Here is a 17927-nt window from a genome sequence, read left to right on the forward strand (position 1 = left end):
TTTGCATTTTGGTATCAGGAGAACATGATATGCGAGGAGGTGGCACGTTGGCGCCTAATTCAAGAGGCTAATTTTTGCTGAATTTCGAAATTCTGGCCGATTTAACATTTTGGTATCAGGAGAACATGACATGCAAAGAGGAAACTTATAACCTTGGTTCGGAACTTACCTTTCTTATCAAGAGAAACTTACCTTTTGCATCAGGAGAATATGATGAAGGAGGAGTTGGCATAATTCTTATTTCTTTCTCGAAACTTACCTTTTGTATTAGAGGAACATGATGAAGGAGGAGTTGACATAATTCTTATTTCTTTCTCGAAACTTACCTTTTGTATCAGAAGAACATGATGTGCGAGGGTCGGTCAGGAAAATTAGCGGGAAAAGTGCCAAGAAATGAAGGGAACTGATTAAGGAAATGTCAGGTGATATTAGGGGGCCTTAGGAGTTGTTTGGGTGTGTTGGAAGTTGATAGGAGTTGTTAGGCAGTGTTAGTAGGTGTTAAAAGATTTTAGGTGTTGTTAGGAGGTGTTAGAAGGTCTTAGGATAATGTAGGATGTGTTAGAAGGTGTTAGGGAGTGTGAAAAGTTCAAACCCATAAGCACATCATCGAGGTCACAAATAGGATCCCCGATATGAAAGGAATTAATTACCTTTTACGAACTTACCTGCTTGTAATTGGTATAATTCGAAGGATTTTCCCCCATTGTCACATTTACTGTTTCGAATCGTAGTCTTTAGATTTATAAGAGACAATTTGAGAATTCATGAACATCGTGGCGCTTGTGTTTTAGTCAATTAACCCAAGTATAACGCAACCCTGTCAGGTGTTTCTAACCCAATACGACCATAGAACCGAATCAAACGTCCCGATCTCGCAACACGGAACCAGAGTGCGCCACTCTGGCAGTTCCCAGTGCGGATTCATCAAGATCGCGACGTAACGAATCGCGAAGGCGAAACGTGAAGGGGTTGTAGTAGCTCGTTACCCGGCCTCGACACGCGAGTATGCGTATCGGCTGCGTATGCACGCCTATCGATAATCGCATAATAAGCCGCGAGAGAGCACGGCTCGGGGATCGCGAACACGACTGTTCCTCCGCTTAATGAGTGCTCTAATGAACGCGTCGGGTACGTATCGCCGATGTCGGCGATCAATTAATAGACCGGTTACGGTTATCGCGAATTTACCGACGGATCCGGATATTAGCGTCCACCGGATCGTTTACGGGGCACCGTGCAAACCCTCTTCCGTGTAATCGCGCCGGCTCACGCGATCGAACGACCCCTCTCCTCGTCTTTCTGCGAATTTGAATATCTTCCACGGACCCTGGAGCCTGCTGGACGCCGGTTTACGACGAACCATCGCCACCGAAGGAGCCTCCGGTTTCTTTTATCCCACTGGCTCCTCTGGGAGACGCGCGCACCTTCCATCAATTTTATGGCTTAACCACATCCATGTCTTTCTGTTGGATCTGCGCTTGGAGAGACATCTTGAATTGTAGGTCTGCAACTGGTGCGAGCGTTCACGCTCAGATTAGTACGTTTTCCATCAATTTTCTTCTCGATTCCATTTGTACCCCTTTGGGTTTCATTTTATTTTTGTCTCGTCGGCGCTTTGTTTATGGCTGGTCACAACTTAGATCACAACGTAATTAAATGAACTGTACACGTTTTGTATGAACTCTTATTTATTATAATATCAGGATTCTAAAATGTATCGTTTGTAAAACGGCTCAAACTATCTTATTACTAAGTAATAGCCTGTCTCTTCAAGCTCGCTTCATTAAAGGGCCCTCGAATTCATAGAACATAATTTTCCCCAACGTTCCCAAGGGTTGGCCGCAGGGGTCAACGCATCTTGCTCGCGCGCAGATTCCCCAGACCTCGTCCTGGGAAGCCCGTTTCGTGACAGTGAAAGATGCAACGCCTGGAACGCTCGACGGTGAACGCCGACGGTGATTGAGCGCGATGGGCGATGATTTGACACTCAATCCGGTTTACGATGGAACAAATCTGCGGGAACGAGCCTGGCGAGCTGCTCGATGGTAGCCAAGCGTCCTGACGAGGTGTTGATTAAGAGACAGCCCGTGGGGTTAGGCCTGGTGGATCGCGAGAATATTACCGAGATGCGAGCTACGATGTTTGAAGAAACGCGACCCGTGAGCTTGCACATCCACGGTCGTTCGAATTCCGCGAGGAGTTGCATCATTCGTCGTTGCGTGTTTGCCTCCTCGTCGGGGGGGAACCTGTTCTGCGTTCGTGCACCAGCGAGACAAATTTGGGAGGATTCGGCTCTGGAGACAATAACTGACTCCGATGTCGAGTGCGTAATACCTGTGGAATACGAAATAGGATGGATGGGTATGGGAGAAAGGAAGGGAGAGTAAGAATACTCCAGGAAGGAAGTCTCGAATTGTCTGTCCTTCATTTATGGCTTCGCGTGTTACGAAGGGCCAGAAATTTTCGTTCGAAACTAAATTCGTGTTTGCAGTCTTTTTTGCAGATATTTATCAACGCTCGATTTATGGAGACACGAACTACTTCTATTACCGAAGCGACGTTTTAAAAAAATGAAGTCGATTTACTTGTAAGATCAATTAGAAAGCTCGAAGGAAAATAAATTTGGATACGGGTCTTTGTGATTAACAAAATATACAGGGTGTCCCAGCATCGGTGGTACAACCGAGATGGGGATGATTCTACATAAAAAAACAAATCGATAACAAAGAATAAAATTTGTTCGTTTGAGGTTTCGTTCTCGAGAAAATCGGTTTTGAATATTCAGCGAGAGTACGCGTACACGTAACTATGGTTTAGAATCTAAACTTTAGATGGATGGGATCCCGATACAAGTCATACGTATGTTTATACATATGACACTTATAAATAGTATTCATATCATTAGTATCAAGATGATGTGCTGTATTACTCATTTCTGTCTACGGATTTAGAGTGAATTTAAAGTCTGTTTTCGAAATCCATCTATCTAAGCCATAGTTAAGTGTGCCCGTACTCGCTTAATATTCAAAATCGATTTTCTCGAAAACGAAACCTCAAATGAACAAATTTTATTCCTTATTATCGATTTGTTTCTTCATGTAGACTCACCTCCTTCTCGGTTGTACCACCGATGCTGGGACACCCTGTATAAACGGTTTCTGAAAAATCTTGTACGACATGGCACGGGTAAATTGACTTCGTAACTTAACGTTAAGTATTCAGTAAGATCTCGATAATTAAAAGGATTATGTAACTACTCGATGGCTACAGTATCGAATTCGTTGTATTCCTCTAAATCTGCCAAAGCTAAAATTTTTCCCCCCAAAAAAACACTGCTCTCATTTATGTAGCTACTCGACGATATTCCAAATAGCATACCGACCGAAGAAAGGTCGCGTGTGAGTGAAAACTGGTTCGACTTATTCCTGGAGCGGCTGTCGCGGCAAAAGAAAAAGAAATGCCGGGAAATAATGGAGGGTGGCGAACGAGGGTCCAGGCTGGTGTGGGTGTTTCCTGGGAAATCGAAGCGCGGGGAACCGTGAAACCCGGCTCGGCCACGGGTTCGGGACGGAAATCGTTCGACGATGCATTTAACGCGGCCACCTGCGCGTGCACTTACGCGCGACTCGTCAGATCGCCAGGCTTGGGCGTCTCGTCTTTCGTAAGTACCGGTTTACTCGCCGTGGGAACGCTGTTGCCCACCTACGTAACCCACGAACACCTTTTTTCCTCCCTCTAGCCTTTGCCCCTCTCGATTTCCTACCTAGCTTCACCCCCGTTGCATTTTTTCGTAACTACGCTCGCACGCTGGAAGGAATTAAGTACGATCACCGGGGACTAACTGTAATGTATCGTAATGTGAATGTTGGATGAATGTTTATATCTAAACCACTAGGTATGTTTGTATGTTTCATAGTTGTCAGTTATGTTTATCAATTTGTGTTAGTAATTTATTGATTAGTCATGCAATTTGTATTGCGATTTGATTTTGTCTGATATATCGTGCGTTGTGTTGGAATTTTGACAGTTTTCGCCGAACCTCTAAATAAATATCCTTACATAACATACTTGAGATGTTTTAAACATTCACATCGAGTCGATACTCGCTTCGGTTGATACCGAAACGTTTGAAAACGGTCGATGTCGGGTAATTACTTTATTTATACGAGCGTTTCGAGACCACGATCGTGTCACGTTTAGGTAAATGTTTTTCGTGGAACTTTGATACATGGAATTGACCCGAACAGCGACAGATTTCGTGTCGTTAATTGACGTCGATAATTAATAGAATTGTTAATTATTGATATCGCGTCTGAGGTGATGCATTAAACGCAGCCAGAGCTCTCCTGACCGTATTAAATTTTAATTGCTATCAGTTTTCACGCGATCGTCCCCCCGCGTTCCAGAAATACATCGTTCTGTGCGGTAAATTAATATTCAACCGGAGCAATAATGGGGACAACATTGATCGACTCGGGGAACTACGTTGACACGTCTAGAGAGCCAATTGGAAACGCTTGAGGACGCGATATTTAAATACTGTACGTCGAAACTGAGCACTCCCCGTCGACAAACGGGCGATACTAGTTGGCTACCTGACCAGGGGAATTCGAGAAAACGCATAGGGCAATTAATTCGTGATTATTCACATAAGCAAAGTGGCCATGCAATGGAATTCAATAAATATTCAGAGACTACTATATTAAAATGTACAAACTTGAAATTACATAGGTATGGGATAAATCAACTTACGTACTATTTGTACAAGGTGTCTACGCTAAAGTGTAACAGACGCATATTTCGATAACTATTGATGATACGAAAAATTTGTTTACATGTAAATTGCAAGATACGATGGGTTCTATATTGTGCCGTGAACGAAATTTTGTTCATATTATTAATTTAAAAGATATGACGGTGAAGTTTCATTTTTTAAATGTAACTATATATTTTGGGGGGAATTACCTGCGTGAAACCTAATGGTGACTGAGAGTCACCTCTCGAGTGCAAGGGTTAATATCGTATGTTTGTCGTTCCGAACGTTGGTCTCGTCGCGTACAAAAATTCTCTCGCGCGTGCATATTAAATTCCAGAAATAGTCGTGAAATCGGAACAAACGATGCTCCTTAGCGCGTAACAAATTACCGTCGATGACAATTCTATCTCGCGACGCGCGTTCCGATGAAAGGAAACGGAAACGACGCGGTAGGCGTGCACAGGGAACTCCTTTTCCACGCTGGGGAACGTTTCTAGGTCGAAACGCGTTTTTATCTTTCTCCGTCTGCCCACAACGGGCTGTTGTTCCCCCCGCGATTTTTCACCGTGGATATGCCCGATCCATCGGCCGCGTGTGGGAGGTCGCCGATGACGCGTCGTGATGCAACCAGGCGTAACGCAACGCCGCCTGAAAGCTGACTGTGGCTCAGGATTATAGAGAAAAAAAGTCTCGAACAAAGGCAGGAAAGGAGGCTAAAGCGAAGCTCAATTTTTCTGTACGAAAGTTGAGTTTCCAGCGACCCCAGTCACGTCGTCAACGTAGTATTTCATTGACACGTTGATCGCCCACCGAAAAATTAAACACCACGACAAATGTTAGATTATTTGATTCTCAGTTCCCTCGAGACAAAAAAGAAAAAACCCTGTTGTAGGCATTCACTTTTACTACTGTGTCCCTGCGTCGAAGTCGTACATGAAACAACTATTGAAAGGTCTCAAATTTGCATCGTTGAGATAAAAATAGGACAATACGCAAACCTTTGCAGTTCCGTGTACGTATACAGTGATGTGGAGCTGTGTGAGTGCGTACGAGCACATACAAGGCACGGAAGTCCACTCCCTTAATATCGTATGAGTTGTAGGAAAATTACTAAAGCTTCCTCTGGTACGAGACTCTCTTCAGAGCAGAGAAATCGTTGACCTCTGACTGGAAATAATTTTTCGTGATTCGAGAGGATGAGAATGCTACTGGAATTCTTTCGAGCGTCGCGATAGCGCCGTTCTCCTAAATTCGTTTAAGAACCGAGAATGCATTCCTCGTCCCCAAAGCCGACAACGAAAAAACCAGCAGCGACCGAATACACCATAGCAACCGAAATCCCCTATTCGGAAGGGAGGCCGCGCAGCGCGGAGACGATAAAGTGGCATTAGGCGCGCCTAAAATTACAGAACGACCGAGCGTCGCGGTGCAATTCACGCGCTATCCCCGGAAAATCCACCGCGTCGAACCCAATTCCGTGGCCAGGTTCGCATCGAATTCGACAAATTCAGCTGAAACCGTATCTCAATGGCGTCACTTTGCCATCGAAAGCGCTAAAGTGTTCGCCGTACACGAGGGCTTACCCGTACTCCACTCGTAACTTCTGATGGAACGTGGTCTAGGGGGTCGGATAAAAAAGAGGACGACGATGTTGAGTTGTATTTCAAAGAGATAGACAAAGCTACGTGGAAGATGCTCAACTGTAATTCGCAGAAGAGGAGTTGTAGTTTGTGATAAAGACGTTGTTACTAATAATATTGTATACACTTTTGTATACACTTCTTACATTCAATAAATGAATTATTGGAGATGTTGCTTTCCCATGTCCAGGCTACACCCTCGCAAAATGGAGGATCGATATTCCACGCTACCTATCATACGCACATCTCGAACTCGAAGAATACTAACGGTAAACCTACCACAATCACCGTTTTCAAATTTTTGTGCACAATTATTACATGCAATACATGAATCATACACAATTGTTTCGTGCATTATTTAATTCAGTTACACGTAACATATGTTCGCATTTAATTGAAAAGAGTGTCTTTAAGACTAGTCGTTTGTCTCATCACGATAGAAGTAGCGTAGAAGTCTAAACAAAAAATAAGGCACGGGGATTCGAACCCACGATCCTCGGATCCACAGTCGACCGCTTTACCTACGCGATCAATCCCGTACCCTACGTTTCGTGTTTTAATTTGACTCCTTATAGTTGGGTATGGGAGGCACGGATACTACAGTAGTTAGAAATGAATGTCGGTAGGTTAAACGACTTCCGTTTTCGAAACTTGTGTCCTCGGAGATTCCAAAACACACAAAACCACCTCAAAGCATCCCCAGACTCCCGAATGCCCAGCAAATACGACAACTTATCGTCTAGCCCACCCCCGGCCGCAGACCCCGTCGAGTCCCTCTGTCGGCGCGTATCGATCGTAGGATCGATCGTACCTCAAGAGGAAGTTATATATTATCAGCGGCGCAACAGTGTAAACGGACTCGAGCAAACCTGCCATCCTGCTGTCCGATGGGGTGGCCGCAAGGGGTGGCAGGGTTGGTAATGGCACGCTATCGACCTATCAATAGCGCTGTGGCGTGCGCATTAATAATCCATGATTGCCATCGAGCAGCTCCGCGTGTCCCGACCGCCATGGTGTATTCATGGTGGCGTGGTACCGAGACGTCTGGCTGGTCAGAGCGCCATCCCCCATCCGGTGAAAGGGAGCTAATCGAGGCGGATCCTTAATTAGAAATTAGACGGCGGTTTCCAGCGGAATGGCAACGCCACGATTGCTCGTGCCACGGCGTGCATCGCCGGAGATGGAGCTGGGGTGATATGGGCTAAGACGTCGTTATGACCAGAGAGGGATGCAGGGAAGTGGATTGGAGTCTTGGAATGACGGTGACGGGCTGCACCGAGGGAAAGAACGGCGCCAACGAGGATTCCTCGCCTCCGCTAGCTGGGGAGGGAGGCTCGGTTGGGGTGCTCGGCTCCTTGGAGACCTGCAGAGAGAAGTTTCGAATTGGTGCTCCGGAAAGCTAGATGGACTTCTACAGTTTCTGACTCCGTGTTATCCTCGGAGTAGGTGCCACATTGCAGCTAATCGTACTGGAAGTGTGCGAATATTAAATGTCCATCGTGGAATTCGGTAGCGTTGCAGGAAGATTAATAAAGCTTCCTCTTGCGCGAGACTCTCTCCTGTAAGAGATAGAGAACGCGTTGATCTCCGACCGGAGACCATTTTTCCGCGGTTCGAGAGGAGAAGAATCGCGAAGCTAACTATGCTTCTCAAGGAACGGTAATTTTCGTAACTTCGGGACGAAACAAGGCGCGGAACCTTGTAACCGTGGATTCGGTCGTAAAAGAGGGAGACACGAGGGCGTTTTTAGAACAAGGACTTGAGGATCGTTGGAGACGTAGGGAGCTCCAAGACTGTTGTTTTTGAGGGATTCTGGATGTTACGAGAGAGGGATGTTTGCGAGGGGCTGCTCTAGGAGGAAAGTGCAATTTGGAACTGCCGTTTCCATTGGGGTGTAGGCAGTTTATAATCGGCGAAACGGTGCTTCGTTAAATGGGACTTGTTTGGTTTGCGATTATTACCTTTTGAGAGCTGTTTTCTACGATGAGCATAATTTTAATCGAATGGAAAATATTTTATTTAAATAAACAGATTTTATTCGATCAAACAGTGCAAATTTTAATTCTTTACCTCTTTTAGGAATATGTATTTACTTTCTCACTCAAGAGAGTATAATTAAATATGGTTAACTCGGTCTTCTTTATCAAGTATACGACCATAGGTCTGAGTTATTCTTTCCTTCTCCTAGGAATACATTTATTTTCTCACTCAAGAGAGTATAATTAAATATGGTTACCTCGGTCTTCTTTATCAAGTATACAACCATAGGTCAGAGTTATTCTAGGTCACAAGTCTCTGCCATTCATTCTATAATGCAAATTTTAACTTGGTCAAATTTAACCAAATCGGCAAGAAACATATCCAAATAAAAATCTCCATTTTGGGATCATTGTAATTTGAGAACGATACCTTCCTAATAGGCGGGAATTTTTAGCCGCACCAGGCAGGAAGAAATTAATATCGAATCTCACGGTAACTACCCATCAGGTACCCGAACATAAACATCGTTACCTCCGGTTAAATCAGCAGCAAGAGCCGCGAGCGTGAAATCACTAATTTATATTTGTCTTCCGCAAACGACAGTTCCCTCCGATATGTATTCATCCAATCAAGCCAGCCCCTTAATCAGAAACTCGGGGCCGTCTTCGCGGATAGGAGGACTCGTAGCTCGGGAATTCCTGGGATGGGAGGAGGGATTTATGCAGATGAGATCGAGGACCCGTCGACGGAGATCCGATTGGATTGGCTGAAAGCTGGACGATCGAGTCAGGAAATCGGCTCTCGGACTTGGAAACTGGGTTTCGCTGTCTAATTCAACCTTTTCCGAGGTTACACGGTCGCAAAACTGAAGGACGCTTCGAAGATTTCTCACTCGCAAAGAGTATCATAAACTTTATTCAAATATCACTTGATGAATCTCGAGTCTTCTAATCAGAATCTTTATGTTGGCTTATGGTACATCTTTGGCTCATTGACGATCACTTAGGTCTGCGAAGACGTAGATCCCACTCCACTTGCGCTGGCAAAAATGTGTAACTCGCTGAGAGGCGTCACACAGTGTTCGATTTCTCAGAGAAATCGGAAAAAGATTTATATTTTCTAAACTAATTTATTTTCTACCCAAAACTTTTAATAGTTTTTTCAAGGGAATATAGAGCATCGACTGATTATAAAATTATACAAATATAATGCACGTCGTTTTTGTTTATGTGACAATCGCACGACGACGTGCATACCACGTCGTTGGCGATTCTGTGACGAAAGCATCACGACGTGGATGGCACGTGTTTCCAGCGCAAGTGGTTAAGAAGTATTCTTCGAAGCTTCCTCTTTGATTAACAAACAATATTACAAACAGAAACTTCCCTCAATTTCACTTAACTCATTTCTTGACTTCTAATCAGACTACATGCTGGCTCGTGGCACATCGTTGGCTCATTGACAACCACTTAGACCTGCAGTCACTCACCCCCTGAATCATGGCCGTTCTCCTATTGTGCATCGGGGTAGTGAAAGATTTAAAAGTCCCGTAGTCACACAGGCCGCTATATCAACTGGTAATCTCGTTAGAGTATCGTCTGCGAGACGGGGCGGTTAGTCGGGTTCTTTAATTAGAAATTAGGCAGTCGCTTTCAACGAAGTTCAACTTCGAAGTTCCCTGAACGGCGTAGGACAGTGAATTTTCCATGGAGATGGAATTAGAATCGATCCGTACGCAAACAGTGCCGCGCGGACGGGTAATAGAATTAATGGCGTCGAGGCTCTCGGCGATGCCGTTGGATTCTTTGTTTACTCGCGGTTCAAAGGTGGACCTGAAAGATCGCCGGGGGATCGACGAGGTACGCCAAATTATTGGGAGTCCGGGAGGATATCAAATAATCGAAATAAAAATCTATCGTTCAGATGGAAGCATACTTTTACGTTATTAATAAGAATAATATAATTAGAATGAGTGCAAAATGTGATATAATAGCAGCCCGAGTAATAGTACTCCGAGATATGAAATAGAAGAAATAGAAGAGGAAATGTCTTCAGAAAAGTACAAAAATTTCTATTAAAATGGCAAATATTACCAGACACACTTTTGGAGGAGTCTCTAGGAAAAATAAGGCAAAGCACGGAAATTCGAACCCACGGTCTTCGCATCCGCAGCACCGCTTTTCCTACACGACCAATCCTACACCCTACGATTCGTGTTCTTGCTTGCGTTAGTTTAAAAATCACATTTTACGAAGGCCTCCTGAAATAACAATCTATCGTGCGAGAGTATACAGGAGTAGCAGTGATACACGCGACACTACACAGTGAATAACTTACACAAGGAAAAATTAATAGAATCTCGTGGAAGCTGCGCGAAACGTTGAAAGAGAGCGTAGAAAAACATCTCGAGTCAACTAAAATGGAAAAAAATATAGTCAGACAACGGTGATCGCAGACAGAAGAGCCTGCGAAAACGTAACGCGATGGTTCCCGAATCGATCAGGTGCGCCGCACCGTGAAACAGGTGGTCCAGACCGAGAAGAAACTGGTAGCCGTAAATCGAGCTATCGCGTCGTGTCTCATCAGCATCGCAACGGTGCATGCACCGCTGGACGGCTCGTGTACACGACATAATCCAAGGGACGTCGACGAGGAGAAGGATGACGAGGCGAAGGGACGACGAGGAGAACGAACGGGCGCCAGATGAGCGACCAGAAAGAAGAAAACGATGGGAGACACCCGCCGTCCGTGATGGTCGCCATTGCTGACGATGATTTACATAGACGCGGGGGATCCTCGTTCGAGTTTATGCGAGCTGGGTGAAAATGCGCGGCACTAGCGAACTTCGAGGTGATTGCTTATGCAAAACTGAGTTGGAAACGAAGAGTAAAGTTGTTTGGTAGAAGACGTTGATTCTGAGAAAATTGGGTGCGGAAGGTTTGGGCAAGTATCGGTTATTTTTAACTAATTGGAATCTTTTCGATAGAAGATTTGTATAAAAAATGGAAAATGTCGTTTTAGAGAAAATTGAAACTGAAAATTCTTGGGGTGTATCGAAGACCTGGGGAACACATACGCCCACTGCTCGCTGATTCTACTTCTACACGAGCAAGTTTAATACAGGTTTAATCAGAGGCATCTTTACACCCTTGCAACCTTTGTATCTTACGTCACTGAAAGGGCACGAAGCTGTTCGAAATAAAGAGGAACAGAGCAATAAACAGAAAACCTACAAGAGGCTCGATGTCTCCGGGAAGAAGATTCTCTAAAATCCTTGTCCACGTGGATGACTCGAAGATCAACGCGAGAAAATAGTAGGATAATCTTGATTTGTTAAGAAAATATCACGGGGCAATCACGAGACAAGTCGAAAGGGAAAACGAAGGAGGAAAGAAGAGGCGAGGAAGAGGCTGGAGAGGGAGCTGATTTATCGAGCTGCCTTCATCGAGATTAACTCTCGTGGCTGGTCCGCTGGATCCCGTTCACTTAAGGAGGATCGACTATCGATTTCTCGTTGATCGATCGATCGATCATTCGGCCACTTTGGACGGCGCCTACCTCCGATTCGTCGAGACGACGCGACGGACGACTACTGTTCTTCTTGGTTGCGACCAGGATCCTTCGGATCGCGAAGGAATCGAAGATAATCGGGAACTGTGGGTTCTGCCAGGAAAACATGGACTAGGAATACTTGGACGAAGTTGGAATGAATAAATCGATAGTGGATTCAATCGGGTCAGTGGAGATCGTGCTGATCAAATTTGGGACAAATAGTAAAGGAACAGAGAGATAGATTCGTAATCGACTTAAATGTCCTAAAAGTTTCGAATTTGATACCGGACTTTTAAATCGTATCGTACACTTACAATTGGCTTGTTTTCATATTTGGCTGTGTGTGTGTTACCATTGCGTAATGTTCTTTTGAACAAAAATTACAAAAATAAACGTCAGCTATCAAAATTGTTCAAATAATAAATACATTAATATCTTTTTTTAAATTTAATTTGGAAAATCAGACTTCCAAGGTTTCAAAATGGCAGAGAATGTTCATTTTCATTTAGACGACAAAAGGTGAAACACTGTTTGCTTCTACGGAAGGTAGAACCAAACTGGAACTACCGTTTATTCGTTATCTTTCGTTTTTTATCGACTGAAAGCTGAGAAACGTCTACGAGCATCTTACTTCAATATCGAGCTGCCTTCGTGTGTACCATGGGATTATATATTACGCAATTCGCGCCAGATAAATAAATCTACTAACAAGTAGACAGTGTCAAAATATGACTGATTAAAAATCAAGGTTTCTTTGAACGCTACTTACGGAACGAGTTCTACGTAACTCAGTTCTGGAACGTTTCTCGCAAATTTGTTGAAATTCCAACTTACTTTAAGGAAATCCTCGATATATCGACAGCATCCGTGTTAAAGAATTTTGTTATAATTCTAGGAATTCTTCGCGAAGATGCTCGGCATTCCCGAGCCAAAGGGATTGCGCTTCTGCAAATATATAACTCGGTCACGAAACGTTTCCGACATTTTACCAAAATTCTAATACTCCTTCGCGAAGGTCCCGCGAAATGTCGTCACTCGACGACTCGAATGAAGTGGATTCCCGTCGAGAGGAACTCAACGACCAAGTGTAAACCCCAAAAAGTAGTTTTACGTGTTTCGTACTTCAATCTCGAGATCTCTCTTAAACGAGATCCCCCTTTCGGACGCAAATACACAGGGACCTACCGAAATCTCTCGTGTCCCGAGAAGCTGAGACTTCCCTCTCGCAGACCAGAGGTCTTACGTAAGCCCGAGCCGTGTCGGTTACGTACAGATCGTTAGACGGTTACGTGGAACGCCGTTTGTTCTCGACCAGCAACGTTATTCCAGGAGTGTACGTTACGCGATCGTTATTAAACCACGAAGGTCGAAGAATTTACAAGATTTTAACCAGCTTCAACGAAAAATCAACTAGAAGGTACTAAATTCGTGTTCGTGATATATTCACCGACTACGAAAATTAAAGAAATTTAATATAAAAATGTTAACTCTAACACTCTACTTTTTTTCATCGAGGTTTCATTAAAATTTCAAGCTACGCATTTGTCACGGGATGAAGCAACTCCTATTCCTACAAACCGTGTTCAATATTTTTTTGGTTTCTTCTTCCGGAAATTAAGAGCACCCATACCCTTTCATTTTTTTTTCTGTGTCTTCCTTTATATCAAACGTAAAGGCACGTAATTAATATCCGCCGTCAAATAAATGTAATTAAACGTACGCCAACAGATTTCGAGCTAATTGCCTCGCGTTCCCTTCCTATCCACTCTTCTAAATAAACCGTGCGCAATTTTTTTTTTCTCTCTCCGCATTAGTTAGAATTGGTTACTGCAACTTTAAAATTGATTAAAAACGTAAAATACGCTGGCCGAGCGCTGGTTCGAGGGGATACTTTCGCGAGCCGTGTATTCCACTTCATTTTCCGCGCCGTTGAAAGGATCAGCTCGTCAAAATTCGCCGAAAATTCCCGCTCTTCAGCGAGCGGATGGCCGTCCGGACTCTCGACGTCCAGGAAATGTCTGGAGCCACCGCGGCGGGGACTGGAACTCTGGCTGGAAATTAAGGCCCGATTCAGCGGCCGGCTTTTTCCCACCGGAACGTGACGCGAACGTGGCGTTATTGATCTTCCAGCGTTCGTAACGTGAGAAAGGTGCCTCGAGATTTATTAGGTTAGCTTCTCGCACACGTGTCCGTCCCCGCCCCGTTCGCCGACCGAACTTCAGGGTTTAATTTCATTTCGAGAAGGGATGGTCGACGGGACCTTCCAGCCACCGGCTTCGACTGACTGTCAGAAATTCCCTAGCTTTCCCTGGACAGATTTATCACCCAGAGGCGATCCACCGTGCGATTGAGATTGCAAAATGGTAGCGAGTGGTTGTGTAATTTTGGACACTTTGAATCGGAGGAAAGCGTAGTCCAGGGTAGAAGGTGTTGAATTATATATATGTATAATTTGAGTTCAACAAAAATGAATCTAGCATTGAGAGGCACTTTCTCTGTAAGTTAGAGTATCGGACTGGCACCACCAGGTCTGAGAACCCTTGACTGTTTGTCGTCGAAGGCCAGGGCAATAAACAGAGCGCAGGCAGAATTTTCTTTCTTTAAGTATACGCTAGAGTTTCTCTTCCTCGTAGGCCTGAGTTTTCAGTGTCAATTCTCGTCCGTTCCTTAAACCGTTAACGCGTCCTTCCGAGCCGTTGAATAAACGTAGACTTTAAAATTAATAAAAGACTCATTTATTCCACTTATTTCCAATAGAAGGGAATCCGGTTCGTTTTGGACACTTGGATGATAGTTAATGGCTCTGCGACTGAGATTGAAGAATGGTGGCGAGTGGTGGTGTAATTTTGGACACTTTAAATTGGGTGTGTGTGTGCACGTGTGTGTGCGTATGTGTGTGTGTGTGTGTGTGCGTGGTCCAGGGTAGAAGGGAGTCCGGTTCTTTTTAGACACTTGGATGATAGTTAAATGGCTTGGCGAACCGTAAGATGAATTTAAGGGACCGAGTAGGACAGAGACGAGAACACTGTAGCTAGTATTCTAGCGAAGATAGTCCAAGCTATTTAGAAAATTTCACTGCCTCGATTCGAGAGGCGTCACGAACTCGGTACCACGGTGCGACACTTATCGAACACCATCCTTTCAGCACAACCCTACGACCTTCACGATCCCCTAAAACGCAAGAAAAAACGTCTTCTCGATTACGAGCAAGGTCCCCGCGAAAATCCTTGACGCCAACCCACCCCTCTCGTTACCAGACACCCCGTGTAGTAGCGTTCATCGGCCAGGTTCGCGCCCCTCGAACCAGCCAGAATCCTTCCTCGATAAAGATCGCGGTTATTACCGTTCCGTGATATCTACAGAGGAGGCGGAAGGAAGAAGGGAGAGGATAAAAAGGCTGAAGACATAGAAAGGGAACAACGAGGTCGGCGGAGAAAACGGAAAATGTCGGTTTACCGAATGGCAATCGTTCACGGGGAGGTTTTTCCTTTTTTTTTTCGCGTCGAGGGGCGGAGGTGAATGGAGAGAAAGAGCCGAGAAAGGGTTCAATAGAGTTCTGGATCGGTTCTCGATCGAGTCTCTTCCCTTCCACGGTTTAATTGCTGGCTGCAACGAACTCGGGCCCGATTAAAAGTTTCCACGTCGTTTGAGACGGCCAACGAGCATTGCGTGAGCCGGCTTCCGCGTGAATCGGAAAACAAAAGAGGAAGTGGAGGCGCGCCGGAAACACCGACCAGCCTCGTGGACGCGCCAAGATCGTTGACTTGGCGTGATCCGATTAAACTCCACCCCCTTCCTCACAGTTGTCCAATTTTATCACTATTTATCGGGTTCGAGACGAAGCGAGTTACAACTTTGCCCCAAGTTCAAAGTCTAGAGTTTCGGGGACTAAACATTCTCGAGGTAATTTTATTCTCTGTGCCTGTATTAGCTCCGTGTTTTGTTTCGAGTCATACCTCGTAGCGTGGCGCGAGCGGTTAGTTAACTCGGGTAGAAACTAAATCAATGTTAAATAATAATATCGTGAAGAGAAGCGATTTTCCTGTGTCAAGGAAGCCACTCTCGGCGAAACGAGATTTCTAAAGTCGCGGTCTGGTCGAGTAATTCGTTTCCTCGGGGGTTTGCGAGCCCGAGTTACCCTCGCGGAAAAAGACAATAGCCTGGAAATTCGAGCCGCGCCGTAAAAGAATCAGCACTCGCGGAATTTATCCTAAGAACAAACCTTTTCGAAGTTGTTTGGCTGGCTAGCAAAGAAAAGGATACATTTCTTGGAAGAAGTCCAGGTGCGGTGGCTGCAGGATGTCCAGGGCCGAGAGGACCTGCGACACAAAGATCGTGACTTGGTTAGAAAACAAAAATACAGTCATAGGAAAACTGTCGAAAAGAGACATAGATAAAAGCGTTTGAAGAATATTTTTATTCCGAAGTATGCCCTGCTGTATGTACAAACTCGAATTTATTTTTTTACATGAGACTTTAATTCATAGACGTTACTCGATTACTTACTAAATGTGTTACTTTACATTAGCATGAACATTTTGATATTAAAACAGATTAACACTAAACGTACCGTCACTTTACACGTACCACTTCCTACCATAATGAGTCATTCGACCCCTTGCGTAATAAACAAGTTGATTTTTAGAAAAAAATTCTTAACTTACAAACAGAATTTTAACATTAAAAAAGACTCGAATCTTTCCGTCCTGGCTCGTAATATAGGTACTGTATTTCTATTTCGTTTAGCTGTAGAGAACTCATTTGCGGCAGAGTTGCTTGCGAATCTACGACAAGGATTTTAGAAGAGGTCATTTGGCTCTGCTTGGTACGTTTAGTGTTAATATTATTGCATATGATAATAAAATAATATTTTAACATTTTTATCGTTCCTTAAAATGATTTCGAGGGAATATAAGCCTGAGATGGTTAAGGTGTCAGAAAGTAGGTGGTCCACCCTGTATATGGAACAGCCACTCGTAAAACAAAACGCCGGCTGTATTTTCCTTTCTCCGCAGATAAGCGCGGAGCCGCTGCGCTAGATAAGCGAGTTATGGAAAATCGAGGGCTCCGAGGGGGGAGGGACGCGCGCCACCGATTTCCGGTGAAGCGTATCGCAACGACGTCGACGCGGAATTCCAGCGTCGCGACGACGACACGAATTTCATTCCGGACGTCTTTATTCTGGCTTCTTCCCATCGCGAGATCGATTCAATTTTACTCGTGATTTCGATAGATACGCGAAATTCTGATGAAAAATTTCGATTTCTTCTTCGTTGGAAGATAAACAAAAGTTTAGAGTTTGAATAATGGAAACAAAAGTGCATCTCATATTGGTAGAATGAAAATACATATACTTGAAGCTAATCATGTTACAGCAAAGGGTTGTTAATAAATCTGAAAATGATTGTACGGGACACTAATAGGACATGAAAATTTCTGATAAAACATTTCGAGTTGAAATGTTTGAAATGAAATCACGCTGACAAGATGAAAATATACCTATATATGTTATAATTAAAGAATGTAAAAATTATTCTAGAATAGATTAATGAAAAGTGGACTCACGTTTTCGTGTTTGAAGAAGCAGAGCATTTTCAGCTCCCTGAAGACTCGTTTGCTGCTGACGAGGCTCTGAAAGACGTTTGGCAGTTTCTTCAAAGCCACTCTCCTACCGTCCCTCGGATCCGTGACCGCCCTGAAAATCATAGAGAAATGGTTATTCGTCGATCGCCAAGCCAATATGGATGCGAGGCTTTAATTAACCTGAAGTGCAAATAATTACAATTGATTCGAAAGCTGTTGTTCTTCTCCCTTGTGATTATCCGAATCTATACGAGTACGTTTGTAGTTGATAAAATAAAATTCGTCCAACGAGAGCTCGAATTTGATATTTCTGTAGAGTACCCATTATTTCTCTCGCTTGTAATTATTCGAATTCTTCGCAAAACTGGTTCATCATCGATCAAACAAAATTCGTACAGCGAGAGATTAAATTTAAT

General features: G+C 44.1%; 1 protein-coding gene across 5 annotated transcripts in view; it reads right to left on the bottom strand.

Annotated features, from left to right (window-relative positions):
• The window catches only part of LOC128892049 (serine/threonine-protein kinase NLK), a 187570-nt gene that overhangs the window by 67051 nt on the left and 102592 nt on the right, over nucleotides 1–17927 (bottom strand). For all 5 annotated transcript variants that reach the window (XR_008461000.1, XR_008460998.1, XR_008460999.1 and 2 more), the window contains 2 exons: nucleotides 17494–17623; nucleotides 16192–16247 (listed from right to left, as the gene is read on the bottom strand). Coding sequence is in view for 2 of the 5 variants with exons in the window: in XM_054152119.1 (XP_054008094.1) it covers nucleotides 16192–16247; nucleotides 17494–17623 (186 nt within the window). In the remaining 3 variants the exon portion in view is untranslated. The remainder of the gene's footprint in view (nucleotides 1–16191; nucleotides 16248–17493; nucleotides 17624–17927) is intronic.

The sequence above is a fragment of the Hylaeus anthracinus genome, unplaced genomic scaffold (assembly GCF_026225885.1).
Source record: "Hylaeus anthracinus isolate JK02 unplaced genomic scaffold, UHH_iyHylAnth1.0_haploid 12002, whole genome shotgun sequence".
Classification (NCBI taxonomy): Eukaryota; Metazoa; Arthropoda; class Insecta; order Hymenoptera; family Colletidae; genus Hylaeus; species Hylaeus anthracinus.